This window comes from Bos indicus, chromosome 7 (assembly GCF_029378745.1).
Source record: "Bos indicus isolate NIAB-ARS_2022 breed Sahiwal x Tharparkar chromosome 7, NIAB-ARS_B.indTharparkar_mat_pri_1.0, whole genome shotgun sequence".
Lineage (NCBI taxonomy): Eukaryota > Metazoa > Chordata > Mammalia > Artiodactyla > Bovidae > Bos > Bos indicus.
Genome location: NC_091766.1, coordinates 70,511,425 through 70,536,963, shown reverse-complemented (window position 1 = coordinate 70,536,963; position 25,539 = coordinate 70,511,425). Strand labels below are relative to the sequence as shown.

Genomic DNA, 25,539 nt, shown 5'->3' with positions numbered 1-25,539 from the left:
TAACATGTTCAAGAATTTCTGAGAAATTCTGAGAGGAGCAGTGAGAGGAGACTTGTCCAGTCAATGAAATGGAATAGTGTGTACAGTCATGAGAGAAGATCACTGAAAAAAAAAAAAAGAATAGCAAGTTCCAATGCAGACATAAATACACTGATGATTTTGCAGTATACCAAAATGGCATTTCAAATTAACGAGAAAAGAATTGGTTGATTCCAGTAGCTAGTGTTGAGACAGCTAACTACACATCTGAAAAAATAAAACTTAGAGCTTTGCTTTTTATCTTATTGTAAAACAATTTCCAAATATGTTAGTTTTTTAATTAAAGAAAAAAAGAAAATATAGGTGGTTACTTGTATAACCTTGAGTAGGGGGAGCCATGTAATTAACCATGGCACCAAAGGTAGAAACCGTTAAAAAGGTGGATAGATTTGATTCTTTATAATAAAAATTTCTATAAGAGAAAAAAGTTACTAAAATATTCCAGTGGCAGGGAAAATATAATTATATGATAAAGAAGGTTATTATCTTGTTCAAACAACAGAATTCTACATATCCTAGTAGAATAGGCAAAGAATGTGAACAAGCATTTTGTCAAAAATTGCAAGTGCTTTTATATACTTACTGGTAATGTTCAGTGCTATTGGTGATGGACAAAAGACAAATTTTTAAAAAATTAGGAAATATTTCTACCCTTTCTTTTCTTAAATTATTTTCACTGTTGGTTGATAGGTGGAAAAAAGGGCACCCTGTACACTGGATGTTTTGTTTCTGTAGAACAGTTGACAGATGTGTCAAAAGCTTTAAAAAAATGTTTCCTCTGACTCAGTCATCCTGCTTATTAGGAATTAGGCTAGAAAACATTCGGAAATGTCCTCCAAGTAGTTTATACACGGATGTCATAAATGTACAAGTTTATTCATAACAAAGCATTTTATACTTGTAAAATATTTGAAGGTAGTCGAGTGCTCATTGTCATATGTGTTCAGTTTTTTTAACTAAAAAAAAAGCCCATATATATTTATACACACACACACACATATATATTTATTAGTTAGGTATATGCATAATATGTTTTAAATGAAAAAAGCTGATTGTGTGTACATTATAATCTTTATATAAAACATTTGTGTATAATCACATCCATAGAATAAACTGAAAAGGTAATAAATAATATGGATAGCTTTTTTTGAGCACTGCCTAGGATTCAGATAAAATACTACAGCTTTGCACGCAGTGTTTTATATAATAAACCCAAGACCTTAACAGTGCTAACTTGGGTGACAGGATTGTAGGAGATGGATTGTTTTTTTCTTTTCACTTCTCTGTACTTCCTAACTTTCTATAATCATGCACAATCCTCTGTAAGAATTTGTGTTTAAACTTTTTGAGTTTTAATTTTTCATTATTGAGCCATATGGGAAGGCTTGCATGGTCTTATAAAAGCAGTTAAAGATTGAAAACCTCAGAATAAATCTTGTCACAGCATGATTTTAGACAAGTTATTGTATCTCTTGGGTTTTATACTTTCACCTCTAGACTAGAACAGTTAAATATTGAGGGCCTTTGTAAAAGAAGCTAAATACGTTTAGTAGTAACTGAATTATTGTAATATTGAATTAGAAATTTTAAAAAATTTCCATATTATATATGCCATCTGGAATGTGATAAAGACCAGTGGATATTTGTGCTGCTTTTCTCAGATCAGTCCAAGGGAATTGGTGCTCAAAATTCACAGAACATGTAAACATTTAATTATGGTCAAATGAAGTTAAAATCTGATTTAAAATATTATCTAAGAGATCCTAATTAGACTTCTTCAAAAGCTGTGTCATCATCTTTATCAACAGTGTTTTTATTTTGTGGATACCAAATCTCAAATGCCTTCTACCCTTCTCATTTTAGGTCAGCTGGTGGTGTGTACGTTATGCTCCTGTGTCATGAAAACGAAGCAGATTTGGCTCTTCTCAGCTCACATGCTTCCTCTGCTAGCACGCCTCTGCCTTGTTCCTCTGGAGACAATTGTTATCATCAACAAATTTGCTATGATTTTTACTGGTTTGGAAGTTCTCTATTTTCTTGGGTCTAACCTTCTAGTACCTTATAATCTTGCCAAGTCTGCATACAGGGAGTTGGTTCAGGTAAGACTGTAGATAAAATTCTACATAAATGTTAAGTATATTAAAGATTTAATTCACTTTTATTTCACAGTCATGGTTGTGGTAACATTATGTTTGACATTTGGAAAATAGTAACTATTTTCAACATAATTATGAGCATCTGAGATCCTTAAGTTCTGTTGAGAAGCAGTAAAGTGAAGTTCATCTGTATGCAGTCAGTCTGAGTTTTCACTCTGATGCTGCTGTTTACTAGCTGTGTAACCTAGGGTTAGTCACTTACGTTCATTTATCTGAAAGATAGAACTAATAATAACTGTTGTAGCTAACATGTAGGGTAGCCATTAGATTTGAATGAGTTCAGTACCAGGCAGATGATGTTTGGTGGTAACTACCATAACAAAGACAGGAGTGATATAGAATTGAATATGTAGAGGTCAGTTCCTGGTTTTTTCCTAATATAGTCCTACTGTGACTAATGTATTTTCCTTACGTTTATTTATTTAAACCGAGACATTAAGTAGTTCTGGGCCATGATATGACAGATTTCATTTAGATGTGGTGCTTGGACTGATTTTGCCAACATAATGTGCTTCTGTCTTTCCTACTTTTTTCAGTCTTTGTTCTCAAATGGATTATTTCTTGTCACAATCAGTTGGTTTCATACCAACTGAAAGAAATAGTTCTATTTGATTTAATCAATAAGTTTCAGTATATAGAACAGCTCTTAAAATTGACATTGGTATGAAGAGAGTATTAAAATGGGTATTCTCTTCTGCCTCTTTACTGTGTACATGACCTTAAGGTACAGGAAGCTTTCAGACTGACCATACTGATACTACTAAGTGAGTCCTTTCCTTATTGTTGTGGCCCCAAAGGCAGATTTCCCAGAAAAATTCTGTAAGCTCTTGACCTTAGCCTGATTCTCCTGATTTCTTCATCTTCCATAATGATCAACTTGAGCAACTTTTCCTGAAAGTAGATCTTCCAAAGAAGATAAAATCATTTTCACGGTCTCATTAAAGAGGTTCTTCATGGCGAAGTTTTGTTGTATTCAGAATGAAGATGGCACATTTACGTATTTCTTATTTGAATTCAGTCCTATGGTGCTAAGGAGCAGTGGAGATTCAGTGACTATTGCTTGGAGACTCACTGTTTATAATCACCCTAAGGACAAAGCCTCCGTTTTACGGTGTCATGCTTACCTTCTTGTTTGTCATAAGGTTCATGTATCACTAAGCGTCATAGTTGGAAATAAAATACAGGTTATGAAATTCATGACCTAGAAAGAATTGGATAGGCAAGAAATAGAAACTGTCAGATTTTTAGTGGTCTTTTCCTTGAATGGAAAGGAGAAAAAGTACTGTGCCTCTCAGTAATCAGTTTGCTGCTAATAAATAATTTTGCAGCAAGCTAGACAGTTTGTTTTCTTTCAGTATCTTCCAACTAAGGAAAAATAGGGGTTACTCTTGATTCAGTTTTAGAAAAAAGCATTTGATTTACAGATGAAAAAGTTTAAATTTAGAATAATCTACAAGTCAGTGTATTTTCATTTAAGGTCTTTATAGTTATTTGAAACATTCTGGAATCACATTGAGCCTTCTAGCAAGACTGTTGGCCGCTTAGGTTAGATAGAGTTTGTAATCTACCTGGCAGAACTCTGTTGTGTTACCAGGATCTGGTCCCTGTCTTGGTAACTCCAAATACTTGGTAACCATCTGTATTCTTAGGCTGAATCAGGTTATGAGAATTCCTTCTAATTAATCTCATATGAGATTGTTTTATAAACTAGACAACTAATTTATTAACTTATAGTAACTTAGTAAACTTTTTTTAGGTATACCTTTTTTCCTGGTGTTAATGCACTTGGCAAAACAGATCATTTGAGAAATGTTGCTTGATAAATACACAGTACGAGGAAGGGGAATTAATTTGTCTGGGGGAAAAGACTTTCTAAACTGTCTCTGCTGCAAAAGAGAGTAAACTTCTCCAGTGATTAGTCTGTCTTCTGTCAAACTACTTCTCATCCATGACATTCCTGAATACACTCTGGAAGATTCTTGTGTATTTCCCTTCCTCCTAGCCCCTCAAGCAGTATTGTGTTGTTCACACTGTGCTGTTTTCTGTGTTCCATCGCTCAATCGTGTCCAGTTCTTTGCGCCCCATGAACTGTAGCCCGCCAGGCTCCTCTGTTCATGGAATCTTCCAAGCAGGAATACTGGACTGGGTTGCCGTTTCCTATTCCAGGGGATCTCCCCAACCCACAGATGGAACCCAAGTCTCTGCTGTCTCCTGTATTGGCAGGCAGACTCTTTAGCACTGTGCCACCTGGGAAGCCCATTGTTCACACTAGTTCTGATCATTTTAATTCGACATAAGTTTGCCAAACCTCTTCAAACTGCCTGTGATGTAGTTTTCCTCCAAATATGACTTTATTTTGACATTATCCCTGAACCGTTAGGGCAGTTTGCTGTTGCTGTTTGATGAGTGTGTGTCAACTGCTAATAATGTAAAATTAGTAGATTAAAAAAGACATGCTATTTTCTAATTGTATGCGGACAGCTAACTTTGAAGGAATTTAGCTTAATATGCAAGAAAAGAAAAGCTATTAAGTTTTTAAGTACTGCGGGTTAAACACTTTTGTGTTTAAATGTGTTTATTGAAGTGATAACAGATGTTTTCCTGTCTTATTTTCTTACTCAGGTAGTGGAGGTGTATGGCCTTCTAGCCTTGGGAATGTCCCTGTGGAATCAGCTGGTAGTCCCTGTATTGTTCATGGTTTTCTGGCTCGTCTTATTTGCTCTTCAGATTTACTCCTACTTCAGTACTCGAGATCAGCCTGCCTCACGAGAGAGGCTTCTTTTCCTTTTCCTGACAAGGTAATTAATTAGAGCGTATGATATTATATATAGCCTTAGAAAGAGAAAACTTTGATCCAGGAATAGTAAGTTTTGCAAATTAACTTTTGTCAGTCTTTTTTATAGTGCTTCATGTGTAATTAAAATGGGATTTTCACTCAGCAGATGCCTGGGTCTCGCAGTGCAAGGAAGTGATAATAATACAATAATGGTGGTTTATTTGGCCACACTGTGGACCATAGTACAGCAAATGATTTGTGGAAAGGGACTTTGCAAATTGTAAAAATGTTTTTTCGATTTCATGTTAAACTATTGGAAAAGAAATACATTCTAAAAATAGCTATTACTTTTATTGAGTATTTAATATGTAAATAGACATAGGAATACCAGACCACATTACCTGCCTCCTGAAAAACCTGTATGGAGGACAAGAAGCAACAGTTAGAACTGGACATGGAACAACGGACTGGTTCCAAATTGGGAAAGGAGTATGTCAAGGCTGTATATTGTCACCCTGCTTATTTAACTTATATGCAGGGTACATCATATGAAATGCTGGGCTGGATAACTCAAAGACTGGAATCAAGATTGCTGGGAGGAATATCAACAACCTCAGATGTGCAGATCATACCACTTTAATGGTGGAAAGTGAAGAGGAACTAAAGAACCTCTCCATGAAGGTGAAAGAAGAGAGTGAAAGAGCTGACTTAGAACTCAACATTGAAAAAACGAAGATTATGGCATTGGGGTCCCGTCACTTTATTGCAAATGGATAGGGAAAAAGTGGAAACAGTGTCAGATTTCATTTTCTTGGGCTCCAGAATCAATGCAGATCCATGATATTAAAAGATCTTTGCTCCTTGGAAGAATAGCTATGACAAACCTACACAGTGTTTTAAAAAGCAGAAACATCGCTTTGCTGACAAAGGCCCATATGGTCAAAGCTATGGTTTTTCCAGTGTTCATGTATGGATGTGAGAGTTGGACCGTAAAGAAGGCTGAGCACCGAAGAATTGATGCTTTTGAACTGTGGTGCTGGAAAACACTCTTGAGAGTCCCTTGGACAGCAAGGAGATCCAACCAGTCAATCCTGAATATTCTTTGGAAGGACTGATGCTGAAGCTGAAACCCCAATACTTTGGCCACCTGATGCAAAGAGCTGACTCACTGGAAAAGACCCTGATGCTGAGAAAGATTGAAGGCAGGAGCAGAAGGGGACAACAGAGGATGAGATGGTTGGATGGCATCCCCAACTCGATGGACATGAATTTGAGTAAGCTCTGGGAGCTGGTGATGGACAGGGAAGCCAGGAGTGCTGCAATTCATGGGGTCGCAAAGAATCAGACATGACTTAGCGACTGAACAACAACAGTATGTGCCAGCCACACTATTAAACAGTTACTGATACTGACTTTTATAGCAACCCTTCAAGAAAGGTGCTTTTATTCTCATTACCATTTTAGAGCTGAGGAAACTGTACCAAGAATAACTTGCCCCAGGTGACAGTGCCAGAAGAAGGGGTTTTGACATTCAAACCCCATCTGAGTCCAAATCCTATGACTGTGTATACACTTTCACTATACTCCCTTTTTTTTTTTTTTTTTTTCGGCCACACCGCTCAGCTTGTGGGATCTTGGTTCCCCAACCAGGAAGTGAACCTGCACCCTAGGCAGTGGAAACACAAAATCCTAACTACTGGACCGCCAAGGAATTCCCTGCCCTGTTATTTTTGATGTTTTCCTTCATTATTGAGATAGATTCAAATAATGATAAAATGAGTATATCATAGTACTTTGCTGTTTAATTGAAAGGAATTCTAACATTTGGTTTTTAAGGTAAATTATTATTTTTTTAAATCTTAAGTCTTTAGAATCCATTTTCCACCTGTCTTTGTGAGCTTATCTAGACATTTAGACATTTCTGAATTTTCCATCTCAAGCCCTCAGAATCTGGCAGATGGGTCTACATCTTCGTTCCGTGACTCTTTAAAAGGAAACACTTTAAAAGGCAAGAAAGAAACTCCTCCTGGGAAGTAAATATAGGTGAATACAAGTTTTGAATTTAAGTTAATAGAGCCATTGTTCCCAGCCATCCAAAATGATGCGTACTATGCACTAAGTGGTATAGGGGAGGAGAAGCTTAAGACAGATTTATTCTCTTTAAGGAGCATGTTACTTATTAAGATTGAAAACATTAGGAAGTTAAATGACAATATCGATGACATGGGGTGATACCTATTTTGACAAATAAAATAACTTACTGGTACTGAGTCATATTTTGTGCTGAGACTTTTCATTAGAAAGTAGCTTCTATAAACATGGAATAAATTGATATCAAATATGTTTTAATGGCCAGCATGTTATTAAGTTGCACTGTTACTTGTTTTTAAGTATTACGGAAATTTTATTCAGAGTTTTTAAATGATCCAAAAAGTAACTGAATTTAAAGGGAAAGAGAGATACACAGTTCTGTGGTTAGGATAACCTAAATGTGGGCTGGGATTGGTCTTGTTTTAAACCAGATTATTATCCATTGCAACCTAGATAGCATATTAAAAAGCAGAGATATTACTTTGCCAACAAAGGTCCGTCTAGTCAAGGGTATGGTTTTTCCAGTGGTCATGTGTGGATGTGAGAGTTGGACTGTGAAGAAAGCTGAGTGCAGAAGAATTGATGCTTTTGAACTGTGGTGTTGGAGAAGACTCTTGAGAGTCCCTTGGACAGCAAGGAGATCCAACCAGTCCATCCTAAAGGAGATCAGTCCTGGGTGTTCATTGGAAGGACTGATGCTGAAGCTGAAACTCCAGTACTTTGGCCACCTGATATGAAGAGTTGACTCATCGTAAAAGACCCTGATGCTGGGAGGGATTGGGGGCAGGAGAAGAAGGGGATGACAGAGGATGAGATGGCTGGATGGCATCACTGACTTAATGGACATGAGTTTGGGTAAACTTCAGGAGTTGGTGATGGACAGGGAGACCTGGTGTGCTGCGATTCATGGGGTCCCAAAGAGTCAGACACGACTGAGCGACTGAACTGAACTGAACTGATTATCCATTGTGAAGCATGATCAAATGAAGCATAATACAGTGTGAGAGGCTTAACAAATCAAAAAGCTGTGAATGCTTTTGGGCTCATGGAGTAAGAAAATAATGCTGAGATTTTAGGTAAGGCTTAGACATCTTGCCAAATAATTTTCTTGTCTATTCCTTTTCCATACATGGGATAGATTGCTGCTTCTCAGTATAAGAAGGTTTTAATTTGTACTGGAGAAGTTCCTGTGTGGTTCTTTCACATGCATCTCTAAGCATTGCTCTTTGTCCTTCTCGATAGTCTTGTGTGACAGTTTGTGTATGTGTGTATGTGTTGCCTTGCCAAAGAACAAGTTAACTTACAAAAAGGATCTCAAGTTTACCACAATACCCTGACTAAAACAAGCCAACAAAACACAGCAAACAAGCTGAAAAGCAAAAAGAAGGGATTTTTTGCAGCCAGGAAATAGAAACTAAAATCAATAAAATGTCTCATTGACAAGAGAAGGGAAGAAAAATTTTATAAATTTCCCGACCTCTTTCACTTCCCCAAAGCTAGGTTGAAACCTTTTGTGTTCTTTATTATACTCTTTTGAAAAATGGCACCACACTCTTTTAAAGTAAGACTGAAAGAATGTGCTCCTCTTGAAAACGTAATTAAATCGTACTGTTTGGGTGTAAAAGATTTCTTTAAATATAGATGGACACAAGAAAAGAGAAACTGTATGACCATACAGTAAAATTTTCAGACTTTTTCAATGGGAATGAAGTAAAATTTTTAGTGTTATTTATAGCCATGATCCTCATATTTTTAAATTACTGGGCAATTTGTTGAAACATGTTATATAATGATTTTTCTGAGAAAAATGTCAAACATTGCAGAAATTAGATGTATAAGAATGCCATAAAATTTTTTATTCTTTAGCTGTGAACTATCATGATCAGCTCCTAAAAACCAAACTTTTTTTTTCCACATCATAATGCACACTGGTCTACATGAAATTAGATGTTTTCACATAAAAAGTAACTTTAAAAGCAGTTTAAAGTAGCAGAGGTAAAATAATGGTAAAATGCAAAAGTAGCAGAGGCAAGGAGCTACAGAGTGAAGGGCAGATACTGATTTGCCTGAATGAATTCCTCATCAGTGCAAATGAAATTCTTCATTTAAAACTTGAGATACTATGCTTTGAACCTTTTTTATTAGTTGCTTTGTAAATACTAAATCCAAATTAATGGTATATAATGTTACATATATTTGCAAAATACTTGTTAAATTATTTTCTAATGTGTTCAATGAAAGTATTGACTGTATTTCTATAAAACATGAAAGTATTTTCAAGATTTAGTGTAAGTCCAGTTCTCCTTATTAAAAATTGGTATTAAAATTATTTTTAAATGGTCTTGGGCCTCTTCTTGGACTTAACTTTTGAAATAACCCAGAAAAAGAATGCATTTACCTAAACATAAGTTCAAGTATAAAGCACTTAAAGCCACTGTTGGAGTGAGAGATGTTGGGAGCTGCAGTGTCAACATAGGCCCTGTAACAGTGTGATCAAAGAAGGCATTTTGATGAGTAACCACATTAGCAGTATAGCCTGATCAATTTGAACAGCCAGAACTTTATAGAAGGAAAAATGGGCAACCATATGAGTTTCCTTTGAATATTATCAGTATGTTAATTAAATATTTCTTAAGCTTTGAACAAGGTTTAGGCCCTTCAAGTTTTACTACCTTTGAAGGAGATGATAGATAAATAAAAATAAAAGACTATTTCGGATTTGGTGCTATATACTAAATATTTGCCAAAGAGAAAATGAGGTTAGGATAATAATGAGAGTGGATTTAAATTAGTGTAACAGAGTGGTTAGGTGATCTCATCTCAGATTTTGAGTGTTTTCATTGAGGGTAAGATCAAACTTCGTGGTTATTTAAAGGCCTAAGATGTTTTAACTTTAGGTTAACAATTTTTATCTGTCAATATCCCCCCCTCCTTTTTTTTTCTAGTATTGCTGAATGCTGCAGCACTCCTTACTCACTTTTGGGTTTGGTCTTCACGGTTTCTTTTGTTGCCTTGGGTGTTCTGACACTTTGCAAGTTTTACTTGCAAGGTTACCGAGCTTTCATGAATGATCCTGCCATGAATCGGTAAGTTCTTTGCTCCGAACAGCTCTAAAAATTTAAATTTTATCTAACTTAAAGAAATAATGATGAATTTCTTTGTTGATGAATTTTAGAGGAAATGGAATTTTGAGGACTTTTTCTGGGGAAATGGTTGCTATATTTGGGTTAACATGCTATTAAAAAAACCCTAAATTTCTATGTATAAAAGATTGTATTTTTATTGTATGTACATAACATGTGTATTAGATACTTTTCCTTTCTTAGATTTATTTAAGAGATTTTTGATAGCTTTTTCCCATTTTGAATTTGTGTCACTCTGCTAAAATCAGATTTCTATATTGGGTACTCCCTTAAAGATTTGTATTTTTTATATTTGAACATAATTTTTATACCAATTGAAGTTTCAAAAGACACATTAATGAGGATGCAGAATAGTTATTCCAGTTGTTACTAAATCACTGAGATCTGGTATTAGGAAGCTATCTCTAGAACTTGTCATGATTCCTGTTACCTTAATTAATATAGAGGTTTACTGATTTTATTTAAGTTTACATAACCTCTTGAAGTATTTAAATCTTTATGGGATATTTCAGAAGTAGTAGATGCCGAGTACCTTGTAAATTGAGAGGAAATTTTTATTTTGTTGTATATTAGTTTTTTGAAGACAGAAAAGAAAAAAACATATGCTCCATAATTTTCCTGCCAGTCCCAGCTAACACCTTTATAATGAAAAGAGTGGGTGGGAGCAAGAAAGAAAAATAATTCTTGTTTAAGTTCACAAAATTCATACCATTCAAAGAGCACTAAAGGGAAAATGACAACTTTCTCCTCCTACTTCCCATTTCCCCTGCACAAAGATAACAGCTACAGGTGGTGATTTAAAAAATTTCTTATAGGGAAAAGTATATGTATATATACATATATATATATTCTTTTCCACATACTATACACATTGTTCTGTACCTTAGTTTGTCATGGGTTAGATAGATTTCTTATATTTTGTTTTTATGTCAACACATCAGATACATCTCATTCTTTTTGATGAATGCATATTATTACAAAAATAATGTGTCTCTTTTTTTTTTTGCTATTTAAATAATGGTACTATCAGTATCTTTGTTCACGTCTCTTTTTTAAAACCCTTACATAGGAAAATTTTAAACCAAAAAAGTTGAGAAAATAGTAAAGTGAACCCCCATGTATGTACCCAGCACCCATCTCCAGTGATGTGGCCAGGGTGCTGTGTATCCCATCCATTCCACTTGTTTTGTCCCATAACCTGGCTGCATTTGTTTGAAGCAAATTCCAGATACAGTATTATTTTACCTCTGAATCTTTTAGGAAAAAAACGTAACTACAATAGAGCATTCATTTCTAATAGAAGAATTCCTTGACATCAGATACCCAGTTGGTGTTTGTAGTTCCTTAATTATCTGCCTGAATTGTAAAAAACATTTTGTTTGCTCAATTCAGGATCCAAATAAGGCCCATATTTCAGAGGTTGGGTATGCCTGTCAAGTTTCTTTCAATATTTAGGTCCCTGTTATCTCTATATTTTTTCCCTTTAATTTTATTTGTTGAAGACATCAGATTGTTTGTCCTACTTAATTTTTCATGGATTTTACTGATTATATCCCCATAACACATAACGTGTTCCATTATTCACTTTTTCGTATCTGTATATCCTAAAAATCTTTTTGTACTACATCCATAGGGTAAATTACCAGTAAGATTATTGAATTGAAGGGTATGTAATTTTAAATTTATTAGCAAATTCTTCTCCAGAAATGTTTTACCTATTTATATCTCAACATTAGTTGGCTCATATTTTTTTACATTCCTTGTCAGTACTTTGATCATCAAACTTTGAAATATTTGCTAATTTGTGGATTTGAAAACTGTACCTGTCCTTTGCTCATTTCTCATTTATTTGTCAGATCCTTCAGAATTCAAGTCATTGGGATAAAAAGGTCTTAGGACTTTGTATATATATTCCATAAAGAAATTGAATTTCAAAAAAAGTATTTGTATTTATGTCTCTGGTTCTTATGGACTTCTTAAAGAGACATTTGCTACCCAAAGATTATACAGACATTCACCTAATGGTTCTGTATTTTATAATCAGGAGACAGTTCTTAACACACGTGCTATGTCGCTTCAGTCGTGTGCGACTGTTTGAGATCCTGTAGACTGTAGCTGGCCAGGGTCTCTGGAGTGGGTTGTCACTTCCTCCTCCAGGCAGTCTTCCTGACTCAGGGATGGAACCTGTGTCTCCTGCGTCTTCTGCATTGGCAGGCAGCATTAGCACCACCTGAGAAGCCCAGTTCATAATATGAGTGTATATAATTCAGTGGCTAGCTAGGAATGCTAGGGGTATCTGGCTCATTAGCAAAGCCTGGTTAGAGCACTTTTACTTATCTTAGACATTGTTTTAGTTCTCCTCACTGTATGCTGAAATTATAGCTATTATGTTTTGCACATGTAGTGATACATTATGATTATATATTACTACATTGACATTAATATTCTGATCAGGTGTTTTGTCTAAGAATAGAACAGAAATATGTAACAATAGTCTAAGCCTCTGGATTATTTTCTCTCAAAATTAAATGTGATTCTGATTACTGTTTTTTTTTCCCGAAAATGTACGCTTTTCCAGGGGCATGACAGAAGGAGTTACGCTGTTAATCCTGGCGGTGCAGACTGGTCTGATAGAACTGCAGGTTGTTCACCGGGCATTCCTGCTCAGTATTATCCTTTTCATTGTTGTAGCTTCTATTCTTCAGTCTATGTTAGAGATTGCAGATCCTATTGTTTTGGCGCTGGGAGCATCTAGAGACAAGTAAGAAACTTCCTAAAAGACATTTTTGTTGTATTCTTTACATGAGTTCATTGCCTGAAGATTTAGATATTGCTTAGATACAGAAGATAATATGAATAATTGGTATTAGCTTATTAACAAATTTATTTTTTTTATATGTGTTTGACTTTTCTGTTGTTTTTCCTTCAACATTTCTATAGTTAAAAGTCGCATTAAAGGCTAAGTAATTTACACATCAGCTTTTCTTCTTCGGAGAAATGTAACACTTTTTTATATTTACCCAGTTTTGAAATAATATAAAGCATAAAATTTAGTCCAGTAAATGTAACAAATAATATACAGTTTTATTCTGTGTACTAAAGTACTAAGGAGAAGAAACATTGAGGAACTACAAACAAAGAAGAGAAAAATAAAGGTTGTCAAGCATTAATGAAATTTTTACAGTCTTATCTGATGGCTTGTTTGCAACTAACTGAGGTTATAATGGGGATTCTTGACACCTTATGGGACCAACTGGATTCAAATTCATTCATCTCATATTACAAAAATTTTCTGAATGAATAAAAGCCAATTATGATTTAGCTCTTTAAGATACCATTTTGGCTTATGGTAATTTATGTAAGGACATGCTCTAAAGAATTGCTTAAATTCAGTGCCACTATTTTTTTCCAGCATCCTTCTGTACATTCTGATTATTGAAATAACCTGATTTAATTGCTTCTTTGGTGGTACATTATGAGTAAGGGAGCAGGCAGCCTTGGTGGAGATAGAATTTTGACAGAAGAGTTTAAAAACACTCCAAATTAGGTTTACCTTTCTATCCCTGTATCCCAGATTGTCAAACATTCTGAAAACTTTCTCAAGTGGTAAAATGGCTGAAAGAGTCAATTTAAATAAACTCTTGGATATGTTTCAGATAATTTAAATCATTATAGTTATTTGAGATTTGGTTTTGAGGTTTAGAATTTCTCAATAGAAGCTTTTAAGATGTTGAATTCAATGGTGAACTCGGTTAAATAGTCATTTAAATTGTTTTGACCAAAGTTCAATTACTCTTCTGTCATCTCTGGCAGTATCCTTTAGTATTATTAACTATACTAGTTAGAAGACTAATACAATACTATAGAAAGTTTGGGAAAGAGGAAAACAGATCATAATTTCAGTGCCATAAGGATCAGTAAATCCAGTTCTGGGTCTTTCCAGGGTGCTGAACTAGCGTCGTTACTGACTTCTTCCCTCTGAGATCAAGTGCAGAGGAAGTTTAGAGGGAAAGGAGCAGGACTGAGAAGCCCTGTGTGTGGGTGTGGAGTGGCAATTTTGGATGGGTGTCACTGTTACTCTTGTTTGTATATAGCAGCATTATTAGCCTGAGGCAAGTGAAGCTCCTGGCTGTGTGAGGATGAGATGGGAATGAACAATTGGGTTCTGTTCTTTCCCATGAATTAAATGGCAATACGTTTTTGTTGTTGTTTTTTTTTTTTTAATGAAATGGAAAAGTTGTGAGAAAAATATAACGTACCAGACCTGACTCAAGAATTGAAAAGCTTGGCTAGTTCTGTAACTGTTACAGAAATGGAAACAAAAGGTAAACATCCTGACCCAGGTGGCTTTACAGGCGAGGCAAGTGCTGCCAGACATCCAAGGAGCAGATATCCATGCTTTAAACAGACTTCCAAATCATAGAAAGAACCTTCCTCCCAGCCCTTCCCCTTCTTTGAAGCCAGTATAAATCCATATTGAAATCAAAACAGACAACTTGAGAAAGATAAAGTTTATTTCACTCACAACAGGAGATACTATGACGTTTTTATAATAATTGACTCAGGTACAGACAACTTGACCAATGGAATGGAGCCCCCAAGCAAGTCCATATGTATATGGACCTTTGGTGCATGACAGAAGGGGCATGTCAGGTGATGGGGGCAGGTGGTCGTGTAATGTAGCTGGAAAAAAAATGATTTCTATTTGGAAAAGGATGGAATTGGATTCCTGTCTCATAGCCGTAAACAAAAGAATTAGCTCCAAAATTGTAGAGACTTAAATGTCGAAATAAAAAATTAAATCTGCATAGAGTAGTATATTTTAGACCTTCAAGGAGGAAAAAAATTTGTTAAACTGATGGAGCTGGTTGTGAAAAGACTAAGAATGACGATGATTATGAAAGAAAAGTGATAAATCTAATTATTAAAATTAATAACATTTTCTAAACCTAAAGGTAACTTAAATTAGACATGATGGTTACAAACTGGGAGAAGATATTTATAGTATTCACACTTGCCCAAGAATTAGTATCTAGAATATATAAACAACTCAGATCATTGAGTGAAGTGGCTAAAATCAGGCTTTTAGTGAAAGAGCAAACAATGACTATGAAGAGAGGTTCACTGTTTTTAGTGGTCAAAGAAATGTGAATCAAGACCTCTCTGAGTTACTGTTTTGAATCCATGGAAGTGTCAATGAATAAATAATAGAAAGGAAACAAGAAAGGGGGAGGGACTTGGCGGTAGTCCAGTGTTTAAGACCGTGCGCTACCAAAGCGTGAAGCCTGGGTTCAGTCCCTGGTCAGGGAACTAGATCCCATATGCTGCAACTAAGACACAGAACAGCCAAATAGATAAGTAAACTTTGTTAAAAAATTAAAAAGAAGAGAGAGAGAAGAATGTCAGCTGATATCTAAGGTAGAAGGAAACATAGGTCCTAGGATGTTAGGTTTCTGGTGGGAATGTAAATTAGTGTAATCACTTTGGAAAACTAGCATTTTCTCCTATGTACATACTCAAGACATTTTGCACATGTTCAGGAGGGACATGTAGAAGAATGTTCATAGCACAATTTCACAATACCAAAAACCTGGGAGCAAATCATACACTAATCAGACAGGAAAGGGGGTGAATCAGTGTGATAATAGACACAGTGGAATGTTAAAAGCATTAGTGACACATTAAGCATTATGAATGGTTCATAGCAGTATATAAGTAAATCAAGAAAGATGACAATATAGAATGTCATTTTTATGTTAGAATTTTAAAATACACTCTTTAGGAATACATGTGGATGAAACAGCACTATAGAAAAGGAAGTAATCAAGTGAGTGAAGAGCACAGGATTCATGAAATGGTTTCATTGGGTGAAGGGAGGCAGGTCCTGGAATAGGCCAGCTGCCTCATGCTTAGAGTAGATTATGGTCCAGGCCCTCTCTTTTTTACGGAGAGATGGGTTCAGGAGTGCTTGTTACAGTTTCAGTTCAGTTCAGTCGTTAAGTTGTGTCCAACTTTTTGCGACCCCATGGACTGCAGCATGCCAGGCTTCCCTGTCCATCACCAACTCCCAGAGCTTGCTAAAACTCATGTCCATTGAGTCGGTAATGCCATCTAACCATCTCGTCCTCTGTTGTCCCCTTCTCCTTCCACCTTCAATCTTTCCCAGCATCAGGGTCTTTTCCAGTGAGTCAGTTCTTCACATCAGGTGGCCAAAGTATTGGAGTTTCAGCTTCAGCATCAGTCCTTCAGGTGTAAATCCTTCAGGTGTAAATCCTTCAGGTGTAAATACTTAGGGTGTAAATGCCTTTTAAAGTTTAGGTATTTAAAATTGCTGATTGGATTATTATTAATAACTAATAAAAAGGGACTTGCACAGACCAATAAAGATAGTGTATTCTGAATCAAAGATTATGATTAATTCAGTTAACTGCACTGGGGATTGAAAAAGGGAAATGAAGAATGTCCTAAGTCTCCAAGTTAGAAGAACTATTAAAAGATGATACCGAAACACTACTTGTCTCTGTTACAAAGGAGGTAATTATTAGGGGGACATCCTCACGTGTCTTTGGCATTGGTTGGACTAGAGGTAATTTCCAGTGTTTAACTTAAAAAGGTGCCTCAGATAGTTTTAGCTATAGATATAATTGCTACTTTTATCTGTAAATTTGATTATGGTTGTTAGCATGGAATTTTACAACTATAGTTTATTTATTCAAATTATATAGCAGATTTTTAAATGATCAACATTTAAATGAAATGGACTGAGGTGAATTAAAAAAACTATTTTTCACTGTGTAGTACTTAACCTGTTAATGGAACGAATTTCCAGTGTCACTTTATGCTATACTTTTTACTTTTAATTTTAAATTAGATTTTTGTTTAATTTTAACTGAAATAAGGATATATATGTATATAATGTTTGTGTGTGTATAAAACAGAAATTAGACATAGGTTAAAACTGTTAGCATAGTTTTGTATTTATTTTTCTATGTACATGTATAATATGTAAATATATACCTACATTATGTAAGTGGATCATAGCTCGCTTGATTTTGAAAAATACGCTTAAAGTTTTCAGGCAAATTGCCCTATTATAGCTGTTGTTACAATAATTCCTTTCTGTCTGCTTTTTTTTTTTTTTTTTTAAATAAAAGTTTGGAATCTCAAAGCAGAGCTACAGTGGCAGTTTGTTTGTCCCTTAACATCTCATAAGAAACAAGTTTGACAGGAAAAGTTGTAAAACACTTTCCAAAGTACCTCGCTTTAACTTTAACCACAATGATAATTGATGTTCTTCTAATTAGAATTGCTGATGTGGACAGTCCTACACACTACAGTACTTGTGTGCTTTCTTTTCCTCCCCCGCCCTGTGTTATAATAAAGGTAGGGAGGATGATTTATGCTACTACTCTGTCTCCCTTGCAATACTTTGAATGGATCTGAGAACATATCATAGATGCTGATATTTAATTAAAGCAGCATAATTTTGTTGTAGCCATGAACTTTAAATTATTTTGGTTGAAATTCATGTTTTCTTATAATGTTTTTAAATAATCTGGGTTTGTTTTATAGGAAATCATTAAATGATTTAAGTCTCAGTGTTCAGTTTACATAGATTATAATTGTGTTTTGTTTTTAAGAGAGGGGACAGCTGTTTGGGGCTCACGCTGATTTCTAGATTTGTGGTCCTTATGTTACAAAATTACTCCAGCTTTGGCTTTTATTTGTCCCAGTAAGTGGAATTACCCAGAATCTTTTTAAATCCCTTGTTGGAGTAATAAGTCATTCCATCATCAAATGGCTTAATAAATTGAATATATTGGGTTGGCCAGAAAGTTTGTGTTCAGATTTTTCCCTAATGGCATGGAAAAACTGGGCTGAACTTTTTGGCCAACCCAATATAAAGTAAGCAATAAATTTGTAAGAGGTGAAAATCATACCTACCTTTTTTTTTTTTTTTTTTTTTTGCATAGAGTTTTTCAAAGTTCTGCTTAAGGAAGTTGCTGTTGGAGGGTTGTGTCATTTTTCTTTTAGAAATCGATATACAGTCTGTATTAAATTTGGAATATATTTAAGGAATTATCTATTAGAATATTACAGTGTATGAAGATGTAAACAAAAGAAAAGATTATGTTCCTTTTTTGGTGGTAACCACGGAGCTCCTGCTGTCTATTCCACTATTGATAGTAAGGAGGGTTCAAATGGAACCAAAAGCTGAAATCTAAGGAATCTCTTGATATGTTGTGTGTGTTAAAAGCATAACATTATATGTGTAACTATTCTTGTGTGTAATAATTATGGTAAGCTTTTGTCCTGCTTACATCATAGGGCTTTGCACTTGAGTGGATAGATGGGTAGGTAAGAAAAGGTAGTCATAGATGGAAAGTAGTTTGAAAAATTTCAAGCAGAAATAATTTTCAGGTTTTATTTGGCACTTACTTCAAACATGACTTTGTGCTCAGGAGCTGGAGTTATCATATTTTTCAAACAGTTTAAATTTGGACAGTAGGACTTTTTTTTGTTAATGTTCGTACATATATAAAAATATGTTTAATTAAATAATATAAAGTAAAAATATAAATAAAGGTATTTAGATGTATATGATATATAAAATACATATTATATATACATACATATTGAAAGAAACAGTGCTTCAGTTCATTGTATGATTGGTACAGGTGTTAAGAATTCTTAGAGGGTAGGTAATTCCTGGGGAAAAAATTACATTACCTGTATAAATACATTTGTTTAGCTTGAACTGATTGAAAGAGTTTAGAAAACAAGATGGGATGGAGACATTTCTGGTGGGATGTTTAAGACTGTTTGTGTTTTTCTGGGAAGACAATTAGCCATCAGATGTTGATGAGTTTGAGCCAAAAAATTGGGAGTGGAGGCCCTCAGATGCGAGGCTAGGAAGTTTAGAGAAGGTATTGACAGTATTATGCTAGTTGAGCTTTAGGATGATTAATCTATTCAGGAATAGGGGCAAGAAGGGAGGACAATCAGCTAATAGGTCTTAGATTTCCATGGTTCCTAGTTTTTCCTCATCCTCAACACACGTGAGGGGTAATATGCCTGTTCATCGAGGGCCATTCCTTTCAGTAACACTGCACTTAATGGCCACACAGATGGCCGGAGAGATTTTCATCAAGGGTGTTGCGGGTGAGGAGAGGATGTCATGACTTAAGAAAGCAAATTACTGTCAAACCTGTTAAGGTTTAATGCTGTGAAAGCCTGAAATTGCTTTGAAATTGCTAGGAATGGGAATGAGACTGAAAGCAAACTATTGAGGAAAAAAAAAAAAAAGAATTGGTAGTACTTGGCAACTGACTGAGTGCCCCAGGTTAAGGGAAAAGAAATCAGTCATGTTCTTGGAAGTACGATGCCTTGGACATGACTTGCCCTGAAATCTAGCCCTGTGACTTGGAGAAGGGTGTGTGGTAAAATGTTGTGAAATTGAAGCATGGCATAAGACCTGTGGGTTATCCTGCTGGGTGACAGACACATTAAAAGAATACTTTTCTTTCTTCAGGAGTTTATGGAAACACTTCCGTGCTGTGAGCCTTTGTTTATTTTTACTGGTATTCCCTGCTTATATGGCTTACATGATTTGCCAGTTTTTCCACATGGATTTTTGGCTTCTTATTATTATTTCTAGCAGCATTCTCACCTCTCTTCAGGTAAGTCCAGGATTAATGAACTTTGTATAATAAATAACTTACTTATTTTTCCTTTCAGAAAAGGAATTACAAACTTTTTAAAAATTAACAATTAGAAGTGGACTTTTTAGGTGATTCCTTCCCATGCTCTTTACTAGAGGTTATTGAAGTACTAGGCCAATCTAAGTCACTGCATTTTTTTAATCAAGATTATTAAACTTTGCAATATCTCTTTTTCAAAATGGTATGGCATAGAACTGTCATGAAAACCTTAAATAGATAAGTAACTATAAAATATTAAGATTTTAGTGCTTGTTTGGAACACATTTTTAAGTAAATGTCTATTTGAAAATATCCATAATTTCATAATGTATATAAATGTATGATATCTGTGTATGTATTACAGAGATATGATGTACACAGACATGATACATAGACATGTACTTTACACACACATATACACACAAACTATTACCATGGAATGGATAAGCTTATTGTAACTTGCAGGTGGAGCTTGGTTGCCTAATCAGTAACAAATAAGAATGCGGCACTGGTGATACAGATTTATTCATTGTTCCTTGTAGAAGTAAAGGTTCTTCGAAAGTTGAGGAACAGGCGTGAATAACAGAATTAGGAAAATTCAGGTAGAATTTTGAGGGCTTGGAGAGCAGGGGAAAGGATAAGTCAGAGAAGACTGATTACTAATCAGAATCATCATTAGGAAAGTTAACTCAGGGTCCTTTTCAGTATCAAAGATCCTGCATTACTGAGATCACCCACATTTTAATTACATCAGTCTCCTCTGCACATTAAATCTAGCATCCTAGAGGTATTAGTAATATGTTATTTTTTTAAGTCTGTGAAAAACTTTTTGTAGTGATTATATGCATACCTTTTTTTTTTTTCCTCCCCAGGTTCTGGGAACACTTTTTATTTATGTCTTATTTATGGTCGAGGAATTCAGAAAGGAGCCAGTAGAAAACATGGATGATGTCATCTACTATGTGAATGGCACTTACCGCCTGCTGGAGTTCCTCGTGGCCCTATGCGTGGTGGCCTATGGCGTCTCAGAGACCATCTTTGGAGAATGGACAGTGATGGGCTCAATGATCATCTTCATCCATTCCTACTATAATGTGTGGCTTCGGGCCCAGCTGGGGTGGAAGAGCTTCCTGCTCCGCAGGGACGCTGTGAATAAGATTAAATCATTACCCATTGCTACGAAGGAGCAGCTGGAGAAGCACAACGATATTTGTGCCATCTGTTATCAGGTAACTCTTGCAGTAAGAAGCCATTTGGGTGGGCCTGCGGGACTTTAACCACATTATCCAAATTCAAGTTAAATTTCCTGGGTGAAAAATAGTGGGCCTCAGAAATTATTAAAAACCTGATAAAATATTTCCAGTTTATTTCAAAAGTAAGTTTTAAATTTAGTCCCTGAAGTTCTAATTTACTGTTATTTTCAACATTATTGCTCACCCATAAATAAAGGAAAAACAGGTCAGGTGTATTTTATATTTACTCCTGAATATATATAAATATATATAGTATATACACACTCACACATATGTATGTACTATCAAATATAGACTAACAATCAGGAGTCAGCAACTTCTGAAAAGTGGTGTGCCAAGATTCTGACTCTTTCCCTTCTGGTATTTCCAGGGTGGGGAATAAATGTTCATTGATACAGTTAGTGTAGGTGGAGAGAGTAGTGCTTCTCTATAGTTGAGGGGTGTCTGAGGTGAGTGCAGGCTCTGTGTGGAAGTGGGGGCAGGAGATACAGTAGAGGCAGCCAGTCGGTGTACATTACAGGTGGCCTCCGTGACGTCTTTGGTACAAGAGCCCTCCGTAGAGGATGACTGCCTTCTATCAGGAATTGAAAGATAGTATTTAAATCAGCTTGGAGATAGAGCAATAACATACAACAGCCCTGGACTTCTCAAGTTAAACCGTACTGTAGGAAATACGGGCAGAAATCCTGGGTGACAACACAAGCTGTTCCTGTACAGTCACTCTTAAAAAAGAGTGTAGGCTGACGGAAGAAAACTATAGATAGTATCAGGGGCTTCCCTCATGGCTCAGATGGTAAATAATCCACCTGCAACGCAAGGGACCTAGGCTCGATCCCTAGGTTAGGAAGATCCCCTGGAGAAGGGAATGGCAACCCACTCTAGTATTCTTGCCTGGAGAATCCCATGGATAGAGGAGCCTGCTGGGCTACAGTAAATGGGGTCACAAAGAGTCGGACACGATTGAGTGACTAACAGTGTCAGTGAGTGTACAGGGGTTGGGACTTGCTCCAAGCTGCTTTATAGCATAGATGTTATGTGCTTGTGTGTTAAGACTGTCAGGAAGAGGAATTTTTCCCAATAGTAAAATTCAGCTGTCACTTTTTGATTGTTACTGGAGCATACTTGGGGTACTAGCAGAATATTTTCCAGGTTGGTTTTGCATTTGAGGGGATGGAGGAGCAGTGTAGATTCCCCCCAGATTAAGTGGCCGTTGTCTTCGTTCTGGCTCCTTTGTGCCCCGTAGCCTTGTAGGATGCAGGACAAAGCACGGCAGAGACAGATTTGAGGCACACTGGCTTCAGCTGCCGATGTCTAAGTATACCGTCTCTGGGACTCGAGAGTCCTCTTTTTGTGTTTCTCGTTGTCACATCACTTTTTTTGAGGTGCCTGGACTACCTGCTGACACCACACAGAAAACGAAACTCGAATCGCTTACCTTCCCAGCTGGCTGCTCTTCCTTGGATGGCTTTCTGCTTAAAAGTCCACTCCCAGGTGTTACTGGTTCTTGGCAAGGAATTTCTGTGATAGCCACAACTCCATGGTTTGGGACTTGAGACAAAATTAATGGTTGATTCACCAAATGTGTATTGTTATAATTTAAATTTCATATCCTCAGCCTTCCCTCCCCAAATATATCTCACACAGGGACTATTAGTGTAAAGTATACCACTGCTTATTCCAGTGGTTATTGAACCTAAATGTGCATGAAAGTCCCATGGGTGGCCTGCTGTACCTGTGGATTTGTGAATGCCATCTTCAGATAGCCAGATCAGAAGGTCTGGGATGGCCCCAGAATGTGCATGGTTAGCAAGCACTCCGGTGGTTCTGATGCATGCCAAGAAACACTGGCTTGTACTGTGGAAACTGGGATGTACATTGTCCCTGACGAAGTTGCCACTTCCTTGCCAATACCCTGGTGTTATGTGACTGATTTTGTCTCCTTGCCAATAATCTCATCATGGAATAATCTTTTGAGCTGTGTAGAAGCGAAAAATGGAGAAAGTCCCATCTTCATCAGACTTCCTGAAGTTCTGATTATACTCGTGGAGACCCAGTAATTGTACTGCTATAGTTTTATACCTTTGTGTTCACACTAAGACAGAACCCAGTTACATAGGTCGTTTCTGCCTCATGTTTGGTTTTTACTTCCTTTTAGAAATTGCTTAGCCAGTGGTTCTTGTTTTGTTTGTATAAAGGGGTCTCTGATGGCAAGAGGATTATTACAAACATACACAGTGAGTTTTATTGTAAGATCTGTGTTACAGATTTTCTATGGAGACTTTGTAGGAAAGGAAAGGAAAGTTGGAACTAGAACACATGCGTAGCGGCAAAGGTTTTAGACAACAGACGTTCATGAGGTATCTCTTTCCCCCCTTTGTAGGACATGAAATCTGCCGTGATCACACCTTGCAGTCACTTCTTCCATGCAGGCTGTCTCAAAAAGTGGCTGTATGTCCAGGAGACCTGCCCTCTGTGCCACTGCCACCTCAAGAACTCCTCGCAGCTGCCTGGGTTAGGCGCTGATCCGGTTCCACAGCCTCCCGCCGGAGCCGAGCAGCATGCACTCCGGGGAGGTACCGAAGCCCCAGGCCAGGAGCTTCCTCAGGGGCCTAGGGCACAAGAAGGTTCTAGGGATAAGGACGTTCCACAGCCTCCCGCTGGAGCTGAGCAGCACGCACTCCAGGGAGGTACTGAAGCCCCAGGCCAGGAGCTACCTCAGGGGCCTGGGGCACAAGAAGGTTCTAGGGATAAGAATGAAGGCATTGCCAGAAGATCAGATAGCCAGGAAGGGACTTGTGATCCCAAGGAAAATCCTCCTGGTGCAGAAGATGAAGCTCTTCCTGTTGAGGTCGGCCTAGAAGAGAAGCAGCAGGAGTAGCACTTCACTCTCCGGAGATGACGTTAACTCATGGTGGGATCTGTGCTCAGATTTGAGAAGCAGATGTATGAGGTGATTAGGCAGGAAGCTTGACATTCCAAGGATCTAATCCAGGAAGTGCTCTCAGTGGAGACCCCCTGCTTTCATCCCCTTGACACTGGGGGAGGAAGTTTTGCAGTGTATGCTAATCAAAATGTATATATCCTATGCTGGTGTTCATCGGTAGAGGTTTGCCAAGAAAATTCAACCTCAGGAACTTCAGAAACAGCCCCTGATTTGTAAGGGATAAATAAAATCAGATTGGAGCATCTGAAAGGGGCTAAAGGAAGGAGGATGGCAAGCATGAGGACGGCACAGGAGGCAGCAGGCAGAGGTGGAACTGACCCTTCACTTTCTACGGAACAGGACCGTTCTTGTTACAGAGTATGAGTGGTGACCAGACCTTTTTCTCTGCCCCCTTTCCCCTCAGTTAATTGGAACTCAGTCAGGTGATTATCTGTACAGCACTGAAATGAAATCAAAGATGTAAAAGCATTGATTGTATTCAAAGATTGAAGCACGCTCATACTTCGTATGTGCTTTGGGGGAGGGGGTGGGTGGGCACGTGGGCCTTGCGGTTGCATTCATGTAATCCGAGACTCTTGAACTTTATGATGGAGTCTTCAATATTTTGATGTATATGAAACTTTTGTTAATACACTGTATACTGTGTTGGCTGTGTGAAGTAAACTAAAACTCTAATGAACACTTTGGAGTCCACATTAGTGTAGGAGACCAAAGTGGGAAGGGCTTTAGGGCACTGAGAAAGGCCCTGAGTGTACTTTCCAATCCTGTGTAATGTTTAATTCTTGGCAACTGAATCAAAGCAGTGTTAAATTATGGCAATATTTGCACTTGGGGAATGAGTACATAACGTATGATCACACTCTGCAAATGCCACTTTTAAAGCTGTTAATAGACTTTGCACCTTTTCTTTGACAAGGATGTGTCATATTTAAATTTTTACATTCATCATGGTTACAGGTAGAACTAGGGAGGGGGGAATGTAATTTTTTATGGGAATTTTGATATGAAAAGAAACTAGTCATTTATTTATACAATAGGCTTGGCTCAAAAAGTGTTTTTCAACTTGGTATTCCTAATGTGGGATGTGACTTTATTTTATTTTTAGTAGCAGATTTGGATGTAGACTGACATAGCTGAATGTCTTAATAAATTTAAATTTGAAGATAACAGTGTTTTATTCCTGTGGTGATTTTTACTGTAAAGTGTCTTGCTGAAATTCTTTTCTTAGGAGGTTTTGCTTATCCAACTGGGCTTCTGATATCTTGATCCCTGTCAGAAAATGCCCGGCAGATGGCAAAACTTTTTGACTGAAAAGGATCAGTTCTTTGCAATCTTCAACACTGCTGGCTGAATGAGTTACAAGCAGGAATCAAGACAGATGGGAGAAACATCAGCAACCTCAGATATGTGGATGATACCACTGTCATGGCAGAAAG

General features: G+C 36.8%; 1 protein-coding gene across 5 annotated transcripts in view; it reads left to right on the top strand.

Annotated features, from left to right (window-relative positions):
- Positions 1-25,270, top strand: part of RNF145 (ring finger protein 145) — a 62,706-nt gene extending 37,436 nt beyond the window's left edge. For all 5 annotated transcript variants that reach the window (XM_019965332.2, XM_019965334.2, XM_019965331.2 and 2 more), the window contains 7 exons: positions 1,903-2,138; positions 4,818-4,993; positions 10,008-10,148; positions 12,784-12,966; positions 19,738-19,885; positions 20,779-21,135; positions 23,540-25,270. In XM_019965332.2, the coding sequence (XP_019820891.2) occupies positions 1,903-2,138; positions 4,818-4,993; positions 10,008-10,148; positions 12,784-12,966; positions 19,738-19,885; positions 20,779-21,135; positions 23,540-24,037 (1,739 nt within the window). In that variant the 3' untranslated portion in view covers positions 24,038-25,270. The remainder of the gene's footprint in view (positions 1-1,902; positions 2,139-4,817; positions 4,994-10,007; positions 10,149-12,783; positions 12,967-19,737; positions 19,886-20,778; positions 21,136-23,539) is intronic.
- Positions 25,271-25,539: the final 269 nt, after the last annotated feature.